Source organism: Anopheles ziemanni, chromosome 2, assembly GCF_943734765.1.
Source record: "Anopheles ziemanni chromosome 2, idAnoZiCoDA_A2_x.2, whole genome shotgun sequence".
NCBI classification, from domain to species: domain Eukaryota; kingdom Metazoa; phylum Arthropoda; class Insecta; order Diptera; family Culicidae; genus Anopheles; species Anopheles ziemanni.
The window spans coordinates 70,285,407-70,302,390 of NC_080705.1; the positions used below are offsets into that span (position 1 = coordinate 70,285,407).

General features: G+C 45.8%; 1 protein-coding gene across 1 annotated transcript; it reads right to left on the minus strand.

The window, feature by feature from the left end:
- Nucleotides 1-14,273: 14,273 nt before the first annotated feature.
- On the minus strand, nucleotides 14,274-16,858 carry LOC131282070 (uncharacterized). Its single transcript, XM_058311460.1, has 4 exons — nucleotides 16,155-16,858; nucleotides 15,847-16,057; nucleotides 15,604-15,771; nucleotides 14,274-14,501 (listed from the first exon to the last, which is right to left on the minus strand). The coding sequence occupies exons 1-4, from the start codon at nucleotides 16,856-16,858 to the stop codon at nucleotides 14,274-14,276; spliced, it is 1,311 nt and encodes a 436-aa protein (XP_058167443.1).
- Nucleotides 16,859-16,984: the final 126 nt, after the last annotated feature.

Here is a 16,984-nt window from a genome sequence, read left to right on the forward strand (position 1 = left end):
AGCTCGATAGTATCATAACTTCTGCCAGCATTCGGCTCTGTTGCCTTCTCTCGCCAAGATTTATGACATCACCGGCGCGACGTTGACGCTGATGGATTGATCAGCATCGAACCGGGCGCTGCATTTTCCCCGCTTCGCCGAGCGAACCTGCATAATTACCGCCCCAACCGTGCGCCCCGCCGATGCATAAACGCGCAAGCATAAACATCCGGAAAGCGTCGTCTAACAGTACCTCCCGGGAGCAGCATTAATCGATCGGACGAGCAACCCCGGACCGTCCGGAGGCCGATCGGTTGATTAATGCACCTGATCTGCAACTCCCGGCGTGTTTCACAATTAGCATTCCCGCGCCGGGAAATGTGTCTTCTTTTCCCGGATCGCGCCACTAAATTGTGCCATCCGTCGCCGTAGCGGGTTTTGTGCGAGTGTGGCGTGAAAAGATTCCCGTTCGAGACGGTTGTCCCGCGCGCTCAACCGGATCCGCGTGCAAACCGTCATCCGTGTCAGTGGCTTCCGTCAACCAAAACCGGGAGAAAAAAACGTTGTGTTTAAACGAGGAAGAGGAGACGGGATGTGGAGAAAAAAAAACATTACCAATGTTCAAACCAGCAACAACTTCCCTTTTGTGAGATGATTCGAAACTAACGATGATGATGACATAATTGCTGATCTCATCGATTGAGGCAATTCCTTTCTCCCGTCCAGGATCTCATCGCGTGAATCAACCGTGATTAGCAACACATTAATCATGCTGATCGCTGTACACACAAATTCCACCACGATTTGGAGGCCGATAAACATTTGCTACCCGAACAAAAGGCTCACCGATTGCCAAAAAACCGTTTGTGCGCCATTTTTGGAACGGTTTAAAACGGGCTTTTCGGTGTGTCGGTTTAAAAGCACTTTATTTGCTGTTTATTTGCTCACCTTAACACATTTCCCAAAAGAGTGCCAGAAAGCGGTCCCGGAGTACGAAGATAATCGAATCGTCCAGTTTGGTTGGACTCCTTCTCCTTGAATCTCTTGTTCGGGTTTTGTGACACACCTTCTTCGCAGCGAAACGGTTGCGCAATGGCGAACGACATACGCGCCCGAACGAGTTCACGCCGTGCAGCGCTGCACGAGATGAACGAACGGCGTGACCGACACCCCGAAGTGCAAGTCGTGCCGTGGAAAAAGAAAACTAAACAAAGTAACAAAAAACAACTATAATCCACAAACCAGTGTTTAACTTTAGTTGAGGGTTCGTATTACCGAAGGCATCTGACCTCGTCGATCCCCGGCGAGAAAGGTGAAGTGTCAAGAATGGAGCCGGGCCCCGAAAAACTGGGTCGGTGGGCGGTCGCTTTTTGATGATCGTACGAAGCAAACGAAAAAATAACTACCATCGGTGTAGAAAAATCAACAATCACGTGGTGGAAAATCGCCGACGACTCGCCGCGGTGACCTTTCCCGCTGGACGCGTTTGCCTTTCGCTTCGAATTCGGATTTAATTAAGCCGCAGTATCAATCACCTGTACCGTTTTGTGCCAATTTATGACTCCACCCATCGGTCGGTGGCACCGTGAAAAAGGGATAAAATAGTTTAACAAACAATAAAAAAAGAAGGGGAAAAAAACTGGGGAAAAGAAACGCAACCGCAACGTCACACAAGACGTTCGTCCGTTTCGTCCAATCATGCTACGGGGGAGATGGTGAGAATTTGGTCTAATTAATTCCGTTAGGTTTCTTTGTGTGTAGCAGCACCGTTTTGGGGCAGCTCTTGGTTCGGAAAGGAAGGAGCGGGGTTTTGCGGCTTTTAAAGCTAAGTTTTGCGGTGTCGGAATCGGATGTGGTGACTGTTCAAACTGATCATCTCCAAAGTACGAAGAAACTGTGTTCTGTTTTTTTCCGTCCGTCAGAAGAATCTAAAGGAGACAAGCAGAAGAACATCACCGAAGCGACGGTTTTCCCTATACGTAAAATTATGATCGCCAAAGACGATACAAGGCGATACTCCGCTTGCCGCCGGGGCCCAATCCAACGGGGCGATTGTATGTTAATTGCAAACACGCGGTACAGAAAATGAGCCCCCCCCCCCCCCACCCTCCTTCCACGGTCGCAATCGCGAAGATCTTGCCGTGGCGAATTGTGGAACCTCGGGATCAATCGCGTTGAATCAGCCATAAATTTCAATGAAGGGAATGTTGTTACGTGTAGCAATCGGGCGACCGAGGGTTTTTCGGAGTGCGCTAATACTGGTAGAGATGGAGGGAGTGATGGTGGAGAACCCTCACCAACAATCTTTCCGATCTAGCGATTATTCACCCATTCAAAAAGGGAATAATCAGCTGCGTATTAGGCTGAAGCAAAAAATAAACGAAGGAGCTTCAAACGCCGTGGCCAGATTCCTTATTCTAACTGTACCGAAAAAGCACCCGGCTCGGTATTTAGTCGTTGTTTACTGGCCTGGGCCCGGTGCGCCCGGAAAATGGGTAGGAATTTTCCGCTAGCGCGCGATAATTGCCGGTGTGGACGGGAGGTGCCAAATAGAGCCTCTCGCGTCTCGCCGTTTAAACTGCTGAAAACCCCGTTGTGCATAAAATTGGGCGCAAAAGTAGATCAATGGGATAGAATCGGAATGTGTACGGTTAGATGACCTTCCGAATGGACGTCTCCATCGGGGGAAACGATTAACAACGGGATTTAGTTGGTTTTATGATAAACAAACCACACAGCCTTTTTCTTTGGTGATTGGAAAATGGCGATCCCTCTATTATAGGATTATATTGATCGAGGAATTCATCGCTCATTTGCTAATCAGCGGAAGAATAAACCTGCTGGGAGAACGAAAATAAAACATTCTTCGACGGATTTAAAAGGAGTTTTAACTACCAGAACAGTTTTAATTGGAAATGACATAATACTGTGCGCTGCATAATGAGCTAGCGTTCTTCCAAACCGCTCACCGTCGGGAAGAAAGGTGCTTCCAAGAATGCACCACAGCACTTTGTATGTCACAGCAGCATAGCAAAGGCAAACGATGACGGAAGCACTATCGGGAAAGCATTAGCATAAAATTGTCATTTTCCTATACACCGATACGGGCATGGCATTCCGTCGATCCGCACGTGCTGCCGCAGGTGAGCAGGGAGAAATTAATTGATAACGACAACTCCGTTAGCTTTCCACCACATCCACAAAGGCGACGACGGTGGAGAAGGAGCTGAAAGTCCCTTACGGTGTCTTTATAGAATAAGAAATTGTCCCCCGGACGAGGGACAACCGTGCCACAGGTGACTTATCGGGACGCGATTTGAATAACTGCCACACACTTCGTTTTCCACACCGTCCACCGATAGTTGCTCGACGGGTTGCATTCCAAACTCGGACGGACCGGAGATTGGGTTTTGTTGTACCAGAACCCGCTTTACAATTTTTGAATGTTATAATTATCGCTTCCTCGCTGCTGGAAGAAATCCGTTCGCGATTTTTCCACTTCCCTTTGCGTTCGATCTGATTGATTTTATCCTTTGCTTCGCCCTCGAACCGGAGCGCCCTCGAGACCGGACGTGGCGATTCATTAAAAATTCAAATGTTTGCCAAATTGTTACGGTTTGGTTTGGTGGTTGGTCTCTTTATGGGTCCGACCGTCTTTAACCTCTTGGCGGGGTTCCGGATGGCGAAGGTTTAAGCCGTTTTATAATATTAACCTTCAAAAAGATCCATCCGTCGTTCGTGCAGCGGGTGGGTGGAGAGGTTAGGAGGTTTGGAGAGAGAAGGTATAAATTATTGGTTGGGGTTTGCTAGAGGTTCCGGGAGTAAAGTCGCCCAGTCGGACAGAAATAAGGATGAGTGCTTGTAATGCAAACTATCATTTTTTCAATTTGCATTTACTCCGAACGCATCGGAGCTTGCAAGGGAAGAGTGAAATGTGAGTCTGGTGGGAGGGGGGGGAGGGGTGGAAATGTGGGCCAACCAGTATCCCCCTAATGAGCGTTCGGGAGCGTGCTGCCATTAATAATCGCCCGATCAGACCTTCCTTGGGTTAGAATTTTCCTTTGATCCGTCCAACCGTTTCCCGAACCCGGGCTGGGATCGATCGATCGAAAAAAAAACCGGACAACCCCGGGATCGATCGACGATCTCGCCGCGGTTCGTTTGGCTGGCTTTGGTTTATCGTTAATTCGACCTGACCCATTTTCGAGCCCCGCAGTGGAGCGAACGAGTGGTTGCCGTTCATGCAACCGGAGGTGATGAATTTCTTCTTCGACGAATCCAATCGGAAGATCGATCGAAGTGTGTTGGCCACGATTAAACCTATTTTCGACGATCGACAACCGAGCTGGGAGCTGAGAGGAAGGTAGAGAAACGTAACGTGGACGGTGCGGAGAAATTATAATTAACCACCGATCGCTACAGCCTTCTCGATCGATCGTCAACGGAGATCGGTCGTTTTTTATTGGCGATCTTTTCGGTGATTGGAAGATGCATCGAATTGAATCGAAGATTGCTCTGTCCTCGTTGGTTTGTTGTTTTTTTTTCTATTTCTTCCTGCAGCTCGCACCAAAGATCTTCAACAAAGATCAACTTAGAAAGTTTTGTTTTCCTACCATCGGGTGGTATTGAATCTAAATTGAAAAGAAACTCCAACTTGCAGCAGGAAGTTTGGTTAGAAAATCTCTACATCCGTCGGTGCGTTGTGCATCGATGTTACTCAAGGTCCGTTGATGGTATTTCTATCCTTTCAAAGGTTTCAAGGGAGCAACACACTTTGATTAAAGCCCAAGCACACTCCAAATCTTACTCCATTGGTTCTCTTACAGAACGATATGCTTCCCGAAGCGCGGTCGGCGGTTCTCAAAGCACCCGAAGGAATGCTAATGCACTACCGATGGCAACGCATCTGGCGAGCCAATCATCGCCATTGGCATGCTGCAGCATACCGAAAACGTAGCGGTACCTCGGCGTTGGGAAATCGAACGACTGCGAATGAATTCCATTTCCATCTGGGCGCTTTTAGGCCGCTTCGCACGCACGCACCGGTCCGTGTCCCGCCCCACGAGCGTGAAAAGTACGTTTGCTTTCAATGACCTCCGCCGACGTACGCCGTACGTAACGGATTCCTATCCTATCGATGTTTTGTACTCCCCGCAACCCCTCGCTCGACGCTCAACTTCCCCGGGGATGGTTGGCGGAATGGGCTTTTCTTTCGGACGCGCACGAGAGATTTCCTCGCGCGTTTATGAACTGGTCGAATCCAGGCTACGGCGTTCTGGTTTCCTTTTATCTGGTTCTCGGTCAGCCGCAGGGAAACGAAAACGCTTGCCTTTTTGGGGGTTTATTTTTGGGCAATGTTCCTGCCCCTTGTTTTTACGGAGACCATTTTCAATGTTTATGAAAGCTTTATCGACGATGATCGCGGGGGAAGCAGAACGGATCTTGATATGGTGGAAGTGTGTGAAGCAACATGTGTTTTAAGATCTCACACACGGAAGTTCATACACGAGCGAAGAAACATTACATTATAATAAGTACTTGCTTGACGCCCCGGCGATGCTCGATGAAGAAGGGTTTGGGAAAAGAGTTATGGTTTTTAATCTTTACTTGGAAGTTATGTTTTAATTTAATAGTTACAATAACGGCATTTATTAAATGGTTGATATTTCATCGCTTTTTCAAGTGTTGCATAACTGATAACTTTTGATTTTGAACACCTTGACATAAATTTGGTTAAATATGAATGAAATCCCGTGCTTGGTACGAATGATTATTGTTTTACCTAAAAACTACTGAAAGTTGTACTCAATCTTTGGTTGCACAACAACACAAATAAAGATTTTGCATACTTTTATGTTGTTTTTTTTAGTCAACAAGAGTAGAATGTATACATGCTTGTTTTGTTTGAGCTAGAAAAACTGGAGTTCAATTGTAAAATTTAGATGGTTTTCTCAAAACATAGTCATCAAACAAATCTTTAACAACATCTGCAACATCTGTTTAAACTTAATAGGAATGTTTCAGAATCGACGGTTCAGTATTGGAAAAGTCAAGAAGTTTTTGTTCATTTCACTTTTCTGCTGGGGCCTTTTTTAGTTTGGTTTTATTACAGACGGTACAGCGAAATTTTATGATAATTTAAACAGCGGACCATAGTTAATTTAACTTGGACAAATTTTGTTCAAATCGCTGACGAGCAAACTTTAAACTACTCTTGGTCTTTATGAGTCATTACTTGTTTCGGAAAGAAGATTTCTTTTTAATAATTATTCATTAAAAAGAAGTATAACCGATTGGAACTGAAATAATTCTGTCGATAATTTGTTCTTCAATTTCTCCTACAAGAAATTATCAAAAATATTAAAGGAAATTTTAAACCTCTTGTCTGTAGACTTAACAAATTCAATAGAAGTAAAAACCCTAAGCAGCAACCGTTAAATTGCGTTCCACTAGGAATTAAGTGCATCACTATTAACAACTTTTCTACTCCATTGAACTCATTTGAGGGAAATTTTTCAAGTAACTTGCGTTCGAATCAATCTTATTTGGCTTTTTGTCTGGGGTCATCAAATATCACTCTCATTCGCAAATTGAGCATCACGTGAAAATGCCAGTTCAATCTATCAACACATTTGGAGCCTGCGTTTGCAGAGCGGAATTAAAACGTCGCTACGCTAACCACGGTGTGAATTGAACCACTTAGTGTTCGGAGAAAAACAGCTCAGAAAAAAAAACAAAGAACTAATCCCAAACCAAAGGGAAACTTCATTCAAACCGAAACTTTCCGTACGGTGCGCGAATTCGGCCCGGCGGTAGTGCATTAGTCGGAGCACCAAAACAATAATGAACAAACATCGCGTGCAATTTATTTCGCCGCCGACGCCGCCTTGGATGGTGGATGGACCCTGGGCCAAGAAGGTGGTGGTTCGGGGTTTCTGTTTCCGAGCGTAATGAAATTAACGCAATCATCGTCCATCTCGGCAAACAGCCTCCCCTCGATGCCGTGTGCGTGCAAATGAAGTAATCGAGTGCGTTCTCGTTCGGCGTACTTCCCCACGACCGGGGGGGGACTGTGGATTGTGTGTGAATACGACCTCCCAGTGGCATGATCTAAGTGGGATTTTTTTCCTCCAAACGTAACACACTCATCCGAGCAGAGAGGTCACAGACCACAGAGCGGGAGGGGGTCGTTGGATCCGATCTGGCCACGTCGTGTTTTAAAATGCTTCTCCATCTGACGGAAGTCAGCTGTCTCCGGCGTGGGTGCACGTAAGGGGGTGCAACCAACCAACGGCGACACACAGCGACACTAACGAACGGACGCCTCCACGCCGGCGTTGAAGTCTTTCGTTTCTGGTGACTTCAAGTATAGCGATGACATCATGCGGATGGAGAAGGACGGATGGAACCCGCAGCGAAGCGCGGAGTTGAAGGTTAATCGCGTGTGTTTGTGAATGTATGTGTGTGTGTCAGATGTAATGTCACGTCGACCGATCTGGGCGATGAATTCCAATGGCTGGTTTGGTGGATGATTGAGTAAGAAATGAATAAAACTTCACCCTCCTACACCAGACGGTGGAAAGAACGCAACGCGTTTTAAAACCCGGCGTGGGTTTCGAGATCGATTTATTATTTTATCCCTCCTTGGCCGTCGAAGCCAAGTTCTCGGGGTACATGAAGTACGCGTTTGGCCAAGAATAAAGCTGCACCTTGGATCGTTCAATCTCATATGACTCACACGCAGACAAAGGCTCGCTGTGGATCACGATCAAATGAATTACTCCATTCCATACTCTCATGCACGGCCCGAAAATGGCTTGGCGTACATTTTATACCTCACGTAGGGTATGTAGTTTTACTTATTTATTTTTTCTCCTGCCCATTTTATTAACAATTCGTGCACGCAAATTTAGTACACCCCCGTGCGATCTTCACGACTTTGCAATTTCACCTCCAACACCTGGTGTTTCACTCTTCGGGTTCCTCGCTTGGAAGTGAATTAGCGATAGTTTTTTTTCCTCTCTTTATTACCACCCCTCGACCTTGCCCTGAACGATGAACAAGTGTTCGCGGTTTAGCTTCACCACCATCACCTCCACCACCACCAGGGCCAGATTAAGTTAGATCGTTTTATTAGCCTAGGGCAGCGGGGTTTGAAGGCTCCCGGCGGGGAAAAGTTCATGGGAACGCGCTATGAATGGAGAAGAACCTTTGCAGTACTCTCCCCCATTTCGCCATTGCATAACCTTTATTTTTTTTATCCCCGCCGGGGGGTGTTTTTTGCGATAACAATTAATATTCTGCGGAACGCTAGAGCGCACCGGAACCGGCTGTTCTTTATCCCACGCCACGCCGAGAACCGGCCCTTGGATGGGAAGCCTAACGGTGGGAAGGGTTAAGTAGAGCGAGGAAAGTGACGGTAAAGGCGCTGGATTTGTTTAAACGGTGGTACGGAAACAAAAACACTCCCACAGCTAGCCTTAAACCGGAGGAAAGGGCCTGAAGGGTTGGAAAAAAGCCGTTAGGAAAAGCGTTATATGCAATGAAATGAACTCGATTTTCTTGCCCACAACAACCAAAGCTGCTATCGTTTGAATTATTATCGGTGCTGTTTTTAGAGCTCATTTCCTTTCGAAAATCGACCTTCAGACAGTTTACGACGCAACGGTTAGGAAACTCCGAATCATTTCAATAAATGATCATTTCCGGAAGTTTAGCAAATAACAGTACCGGAATTACGACCCACTCGTCGGCTCGTGGCCAAAATCGTGCCTGTCCCGTGACGTGCGTTGAGATCATCCCTCTAAAATAGCTCATCGTTCGGCGATCGATCCATCGCCGGTTGTGATGGAAAAAGATCTTCGAACCCATGTTTTTTTTCGTTCTCTCAATTATTAACAACCGTGACGAAGTACTTTGCAGGGCACTCGTCGAGCGTCGGCGGCGCGAAGCAATGAAAAATGGCAAATTCGTCCCATCCCTCGGTGAAAGCAAACGGAGCAGAAAATGGCAGTTCAAAACGAATTGATTTCGTTTCGTTTCATCTCATGCCACGATCTTTTCCTGAACCGAATCCTCGGGCCACGGGAAAACCCTTAGCCCCCGCTGGACTAAACACAACCATAATCGAACACCCCGCACAAACCAATCACCCAGTAGGCCAGTCTTTTTGAGCTTGCCGCAATTCATTTTCAAAACTACTTACTTTCGACTTTTTCGAGGTTATGCAACGTCGTCGTCGTCGTCGTCCGAGCGAAAGGGTGATCAGGTTGGATCACTTTGGGTGTAATACGTCGGTTCTGGTCCTCTGACTTCTTGCAGCGGCTACCCAACGAAGGCGTTGAGCGACGTACGCCAAAAAGCCGCACAGAAATCCTGTTTCGTTCGACTTCTTCGCCTTTGTCGAACTGCAAGCCAACTGCATTAACTACTTCCTTCGTTCTCCCTTGCACTCTCCACGGTTGGCCTTGGAACACACGCACAACGTTCACTTATCTCACTTGATTCGGCCCTTTTACGAGCCTTTTTGCTTTTATTTCCAATTTTTACTCCTTCCGTGCACCTCTCAACCGCATCCTTCCCTTTTGGACCTTCGAAGCCAAACTCGAGCTCGCTCACAGGATGGGATGGAGTGCGATCACCTCACTGCACGCATCTTGCAAAACACTGTTGGGCTTCCTTTTTTTCCTTGCAGCTGCACCGCGTCAAGCCAAACGAGCCAAAGCAAATATTTAAAAGAAGAAAAAAAAACATGATACACCATGAACAAACAGAAAGGAATAAAATAAACACGTGAAACGGAATGGAACAGGAAAGGAAATTAAAATTCTGCCACCCAAGTGAAGAGTCCCTTCGGGGCCCGACGTTCCGTCACTTGAGTCGCTAGAACGCACAGAACAAACAAAAAAAAAGGAAGACGAACCGGTACGGATCGCGTGGGCACAAACACCAGCGGAATTGTTGTGGTATATCTTGGACACGATCTTTGTCGAAACCGCGCGGCAGCAGGAAACCGTCAAAGACACCACGAACGCACACACATACACACACACAGACACACGGACACACTGGTGGACAAAAAATGCTGCGTGAAAATGCTTAATTTTATTTCCCTTCTTTACTTTGTTGCTTCCTGCAACCTGTTGATATTTCGGGTTCCTTCGCTAGCGCACAGGATGCGATCTTGGTGGGATTCCGTTTTGATTTTAATTTTACCAGCGGGTGCCAAATTGGGAGGGAATGAAATGTTCGATCCACCCGATGAAAGGGGGGGAATGTGAAAAAATCTGCCAAACTATATGTTAAAATTCCAAACAAGAAAACAAACACCAGGATTAAACAACGCAACGAACTAGAGCCTCCTACGGCGAGCGAACTACACGACGGAACAAAAACAGATGGTAAAAGGGGTTAGAAAAGCACACACGCGTCGAAAGAACTGGCCACAAGGTAAAACCACGAACAAAGTCACTGCAGTCACTTCCAGCCGCACACGGGAGATGGTAAGAAAATGGAAAACTGCTGTTCGCGATCGCGCAGATCGACGGTCCAACGAACGGACGAGCGGGTCGAGCGTGCTCGGTGACGAAACGAGAACGCAACGTACATTCCGCCAAACGAGGGAAACAAATCAGGACCGCCAACGAGGCCCCCGGGACGACGACTTACTTTACCGCTACGATGCCACGGACCGACTGAGCCTATTGCGTTAGCCTGGGTGACTTCAACGCGCCCGCAGACCGGAATACCTTGAAAAATCGTTGCGCTCCTCTGGTGTGTTGGCGCGAGTTACGATTGTGACGGACAGTGCTCGAGTAAGAAGTATCGAGATTTGTTTTTAATATTATTTTTAATCATGAGAAATTGTTTGTTATCAAAAAATTTATATTTTCTTAGTTGTTCTCTCACACGATAAAGTATTTTTCAAATGTTTCACTGATATTTAGATGGTCATTAGTTTTTCTGCGATACGACTTTAAACGGTATCTATTTATTGTTGGAACGACTGATAAATGAGTTGTGTTTGTTCACGAAACTAAGATTTTAAATATTTGATGTTTTGTGTACAAGGTTTAGTTGGCGTTTTCTGCAGTTAACCTGATAATTGTTATTACTGTTACTGTTAAATTACGTCACCTGTTTCGTGGGTGACAGTAACAATCATCATCAGCCTCTTATACTCATATAGTTGTGCAATAATATTTGAGCTGACTATAGTTAAGTACAAGAATGTTTCCATTGGCAAGCTTTGTCTGTTCATCTGTTAGTCGAATTCATACTACTGTTAGTCGAATAAGTTTTGTGAAACCGGTTGGTAAATGTAGAAATGTAATGTGACGGGCCGTGCTCTTAACAAACGTAGAAATTAAGCGATCTTTCAATTAAATACTGTCTGATAATAGTATCTGAAAAAAACTAGGGTTTATCAATCTTCAGGCGAGATTCATTCATATGAATCTTTCACTTAAGATTCATTCAGATTGATTCATGAATCTTTAAGGATTCGAATTTTAAAACGTCGATCAATCTTTGGAAACCTCAATGCATCTTTTATGAATGTTTCACGAATCTTCATGATTCTTTCATTGGCGTTAATTAAACGACCAAACACAGGGTTGTCTCTTGACTAATGTTTTGCACTGTTTTGAGCTTTACTTTTCTGTTCATTTAACATTTCTGAATCTCTCGTTAAAATATTCATTAATCTCAAAACCTAAGCAAAGAACCGTCCAGATTCATGAATCTAAATCGTAATTACCCAACTCTAGAAAAGATACAAATGCAATAAGGAGAAAACAACAACACATAAAATATTGAATGTCAAGACTGAATGTGAACATAAAATCTCAAGACTAATAACAGAAAAAAATCAGCAAATAATACAAGGCAACATTTAATCAAGGTAAGTTTCCTCTAGGTATCTTTGACACCTTACCGAAGATCGTGTTCGGTCTTCTCTTTCGTACCGCTTGACTTTGCCCACAACTCTTTCCACCAACGACCGCATGCATCGGCAGCATAGTGTTGGTGAAGCATTGCCATGCTGCTTGCGATATGCTGCTTAACACAACACAACACAACTGTGCAACAGTGCGTTGTGCATTATAGCACGATCGTACCGAAGCCCACGATCTTCTCAGCGTGCGCGCACTGGTGTATTGGTGTGCGGCGCAAGATCAGCGGGAACCCGCCGCGCGGCATAGTGGGCTTAATTTAATTTGTATCTTGGTCCAGGACCAATTTTCCTCCGTTAAGCAAGAATAATTTAATTGAACAATTTTGTGGGTCAGTACAGTTCATTGGAATGTAACGTGAGTTTTGCGGGGTGAAGGAAAAACACAAATCATGTAAATTTTAGGTTTTGTTTTTTCCGGAAAGCAAGCAACACGTGGGGAACATTCCTTGGGATTGATGTAAATGCTGCTCGAGATTGACGTACTGCCCGTTTCCGATCCAAAACAATTTACCATTTCGTTTTAGCAAGCCAGAAAAACTCCATTTCGATGCCTTTTGGCGATGGCTTTGATGTTTGAAATAAAAACAATTGTTATGGTATTTGTGCATAGAAACAAAAAGTAATATCTGGAATGTCCTTCCCCCCCAGCCTTCTTCCTCGGGTTTGCTTCCGATGCGGCACTTCACGTACAAAGTAGCAGCGCCACAAATCATCACGTACGTATCTTTAACGTCTCCATCACCGGCTGTAAATGCCTCGAGGAGCCTTGAGGGGATATGAAAAAAAAAAACAAAAGTGACCTTAATCTGTCCCGGGCCGCGGCCTGGTGATTAGGAAACTTTTTCCTCTCATTTACTTTCATTCTGCTGCCCCAAACCGGCCCACGGCGTGCGGCATCGATCATAACGACTTCCTGGGCGTCTGAGAAATGGGTAAAAAAAAAAGCGAACCAACCCCCATGCGCCAACGTTTCCGCCAAATAAAGACAACATGTTGCGGAGTGTTTAGAGAAAAAAACAAAAACAACCCCACCATAGCTCGAGTCCGGGGAGGGAAAAACTAAACGAACATCAACCATCTCGAAACATAATCAGCACAGAAGTAAAAGTGTCCTCATTTCCATCGGCGCCGGTCGAAAAAATGGGTCACTAACGAGCATCAGTGTGCACAGTGTGGTCATCATCGGGTTTGGAAATCGCCCCCCTCTCCCTCTCCCCCGATCGCCCCAGCGATCGACAAGCCCTCGTCCCTGGTATCAGTCGGCACACACAAACGAACGGACGTAAACCTCGAGTTGGCCTTAAAACCTCATCTCGTTCGCGACCTACGCGACTGCAATCACACATTCGTTCGCATGCGGTGGTGCAAACTGCAGTCAAATACCCCCCGACACACACACATACACACACGTACACCAATAGACGCGGGATTGCAGTCAGGCAATGTGCAATTTTCCAACATGGCCGGCTCGGCCGAGAAACAGTGTGCGACTCACTGGAAACCGGACTGTTGCATGCACAAATACTACAACCGACGATTGGGTGAGAGAAAAAGAGATGGCGCACGTGTTGGTGGGGCCGTGAAATGCAACAAAATGCAGCCCGCGATCGGTTGGAGCTCGCAGCACAATCAGACGAAGCAGAAACAGTCAAGAATGCAAGAATGTGCAAGAAAGACCGCTTGGTCTTGGAGGTTTTTGGAAAAAAGACAAACGCAACGTGAGGGGAGGAATAAAGGAATCGGGGAGTGGGGGTGTGGTTTGACGAAGGCGGAAACCGTGAAGAAAAAAGAACTTGCCACGGGAACCTGAAAAAGGGTGGAAACCGGGACGGGACAAACAAAAACGCTGCCGCCGACTGCGCCGGAGTTTGGAGTTTCGCCTTTTTCGTCATCTTACCATTTCCGTTTTCCTTCCCTTCGTGGAGCCGCAGGAAAACTCCCGCATGCACATTCGCGCGAGATCGATCAGCGCGCTGCATATAAATGTATATGCACTCACCTTTTTTTTCGTTTGGTTTCAAGTGCTGTTTCAAAGGAATGTGCAGAAAACATTCATGAGTCGCGGCGCATTGCCGTTCCGGTTCTGGCATGACTAATCGTGGCCAGCTCGACCCAACTTTTCCATCGCAACACTCTTTACCCTCTCCGGGCATAACCTTTCCCCATTAACATTAACGATTCAGAATGCATTTCCTTCCACAACACGTTCCGAATATGAATGCGCGAAAAATGTGTTACTTTATTGTCCGGACCGGTCTACAAATGATCGAAGACGAAGAGCTCGAAGTCGTGAAGGTAAGTTTCAATAGGAAGTGTCTCTTTACCCTCCGGAAGCGACTCACGGCAGCGGTGAGGACGATGCCGCCTCCTCCAGATGCCGAAAGTAGTCCTTCTCGAAGTCGTGCAGCAGCTTCGACTGCTCCTGGTTAAAGTTCTGCTTCTTCATCTGATCGACGCTCAGCAGCAGCTTCTTGTAGTCGGCCAGCACCTCGGTGCGTTGCTTGCGAAGCTGCTTGATCTGCTTCTCGTACGTTAGCCGTTCCTGCCGGGCAGCATCTCGTGTTTCCTGGGGGATCATGAGAAAATTGAGAGGAATGGAAAATACAGGTGGAGGTTTGCAAAAAATTGGAAATTCTTCAAAACACACATCTTAGTACAACAAACAATGGAAATATGTCTGTCAGACAATAACATAAATATGCAAAGGATAATGTATGGTTCTCTAATTCAATCAATGTATTTTGGTCATTCTGATCAAACAATGCTGTTGAACCAAATTTTAAAAATATTAAAATAAGTTTTCCTTGTTTTTTTGGAAATGTTCCTGTAAAAATAAGTAGAATGTAAAAAATAGTAATTAAGAACTAAGAATAGAAAAAATATCATGCCTGGCTTGTAAAACGTTTCTAATAGAGTTGTGTAATTCAGATTCATTATTTGCATTTTAGAGATTCGTTAATCTTTTAATTAACGATTCATGAATCCCAAAGCTTTGTTAACTGATGAAAAGTGTTGAGCAAAAACTTGGTAGAGGACCACTGTTTTTTGGTCTCATGATCCTCGCTAATGGAAAAATCATGGAGATTCGTGAAATGAATCTTAGGTTAAAGATTCATAAGACACAACACTAACTTCTAATAATCAAACAATATGTTTTACCAAGCATTGTAATATTTTTGTTAAAAATGTTATGTTAAAACGATGGATCCAGATTTTGAAAGGTGTTCATTTCATAAAGTATGTTTGTTTGTTTGCCAAAAGATAAATTTTAATTTTTGTATTTTTACATATTAGAGATAGGTTAAAACCAAACATAAAACAACAAATAAAGAACGAAATAGAAATCGTCTCAATTCGACATAAAAATCAACAAAAAATTTGCGATGTAGGTTACTGTATGAATTTTCAGTTTAATAGTTCTTCCTAATCTTATTATTTTGTATACTTTTCCTACTCCTTAATATAAATTAATTTGTTGTAGTTGGATTGCTATCTTGATTGCGAGAAGTTTGTGCTTTTGTACAAAATTTGTGTTTCATTAAAATGTAACTTATTGATGTTCAAAAATCTCCGATTCTAGACAACGTGTTTTATCGTTGTGTTAAATCAATAAAACCATATCGAAATATACTAAATGAAGTGCTTCAACAAACATAACAAACCGGTACCTTTTCCGAGTCGTTCGCAATGTTTAGCTTGACGCGTAGAGTTTCGACCTCTTCCTGCGCCTTGAACAGGCGCTTCTCCTGCGTCTGATTGATCTGCGCCAAGTTGCGAATCTCCGATCGCGCCCCGAACAGCTCCTTGGCAGCCGCGTTCAGCTGGGCATCCTTTTCCTGCAATAAATCAAATTTGATTTCCGTTCGTTTGCTTTACGCTTGAATTCTACCGAATCCCGTTTCTGCGTTTACCTTTAGAAGTTTGTCCAGCTCCAGGTTTCGCTCTTCAAACTTCTTCACCGTCCGCTCCAGCGCGCTGTTCTTGGTCAGCAATTGCTCCTTGAGGGCCTCGAGCTGCTTTAGGCGGTCGAGCGCCAAATGCAAGTCCTTGACATTCGCCTCGTTCTGCCGCTGGCTCGTTTCCAGTTCCGTCTGAAGGATGGCGACTTTCGACTTGAGGAATCTGCACGCAGCAACCGGTTCGCGGCACGCGGAAATTTTAAAGGTCATTCTAACGTAAAATCCAAGGCCAGACGCTGCCGATGACGTTCGATACTCACTTGATCAAACCATCCGAGCTGATGTTTTTCTTCTCGAGCACTTTCGGCACGACGTCGGCCATGTTCTTGGCGAGATTCCGCGCCGTCGCAGATGTCACCGATTTGCTGCTGTTGCCATTTAGCAGCATTCCCGGCGATACCAGACCACCGTTCCCCGCCGCCCGCTGCCCGTTGCTTACCTTCCGCTCCACCGAGACGGTCGTGACCTTCACGAGCTGCATCTGCTGGTTGGAGGTGACGTTGTTCGAGCGGCTGTGTTCTTCCTTGATCGCATCGCATCGAATCTCGGTGAGGGTCGTCGTCGTTGACGGTGCTTCCCGCTGCCCCCCAAATGGGCCCTTCTCGCCCTCCCCATCGCGGCTCACCTCCAGGGCCGAGAAGATCACAGACGCCGAGCGGCCAGGTTCACTTTCCGGTTCTTCCTCGTCCGAACCGGTTCCGGTGCCGTGCAGTTGCGTCTCGTTCTCCTTGTCCGTCGTTTCGATCGAGCCGCCCAAATCGGATGTGCAGGAATCATCCCCCGCCGTAGGTTGTAACGAGCCCGCGCCAATATTGTTCAGCTTCTTCAGCCCGTGCCGCATGCGACGCTTCGTCGTCATCCAGCTGACGTTTTCGTTCAGCTCGAACAGTCCCCGCGATTTGGCGTTGATTTCCTCGTTCATCCGGAACAGGACACGCTCGCGCTCGAGCAGCACCGGATCCATCGCTCCCGGATCTATCCCGAGCGAATCACCGTGCAAGATTAAACCACTTCAAATAGTTAGCAAAGAAAACAAATCACACAGCAAAAAGGGTGTATCGACCTTTGCAAAGCCTCTTTGGCCAACCGA

Coding starts and splice junctions, on each gene's coding strand:
- LOC131282070 (XM_058311460.1), bottom strand. CDS start 16,858: ATGGATCCGGTGCTGCTCGAGCGCGAGCGTGTCCTGTTCCGGATGAAC. Junction 15,772..15,846: donor AGCTGGACAAACTTCTAAAG/GTAAACGCAGAA, acceptor GATTTATTGCAG/GAAAAGGATGCCCAGCTGAA. Junction 14,502..15,603: donor TTGCGAACGACTCGGAAAAG/GTACCGGTTTGT, acceptor ATGATCCCCCAG/GAAACACGAGATGCTGCCCG.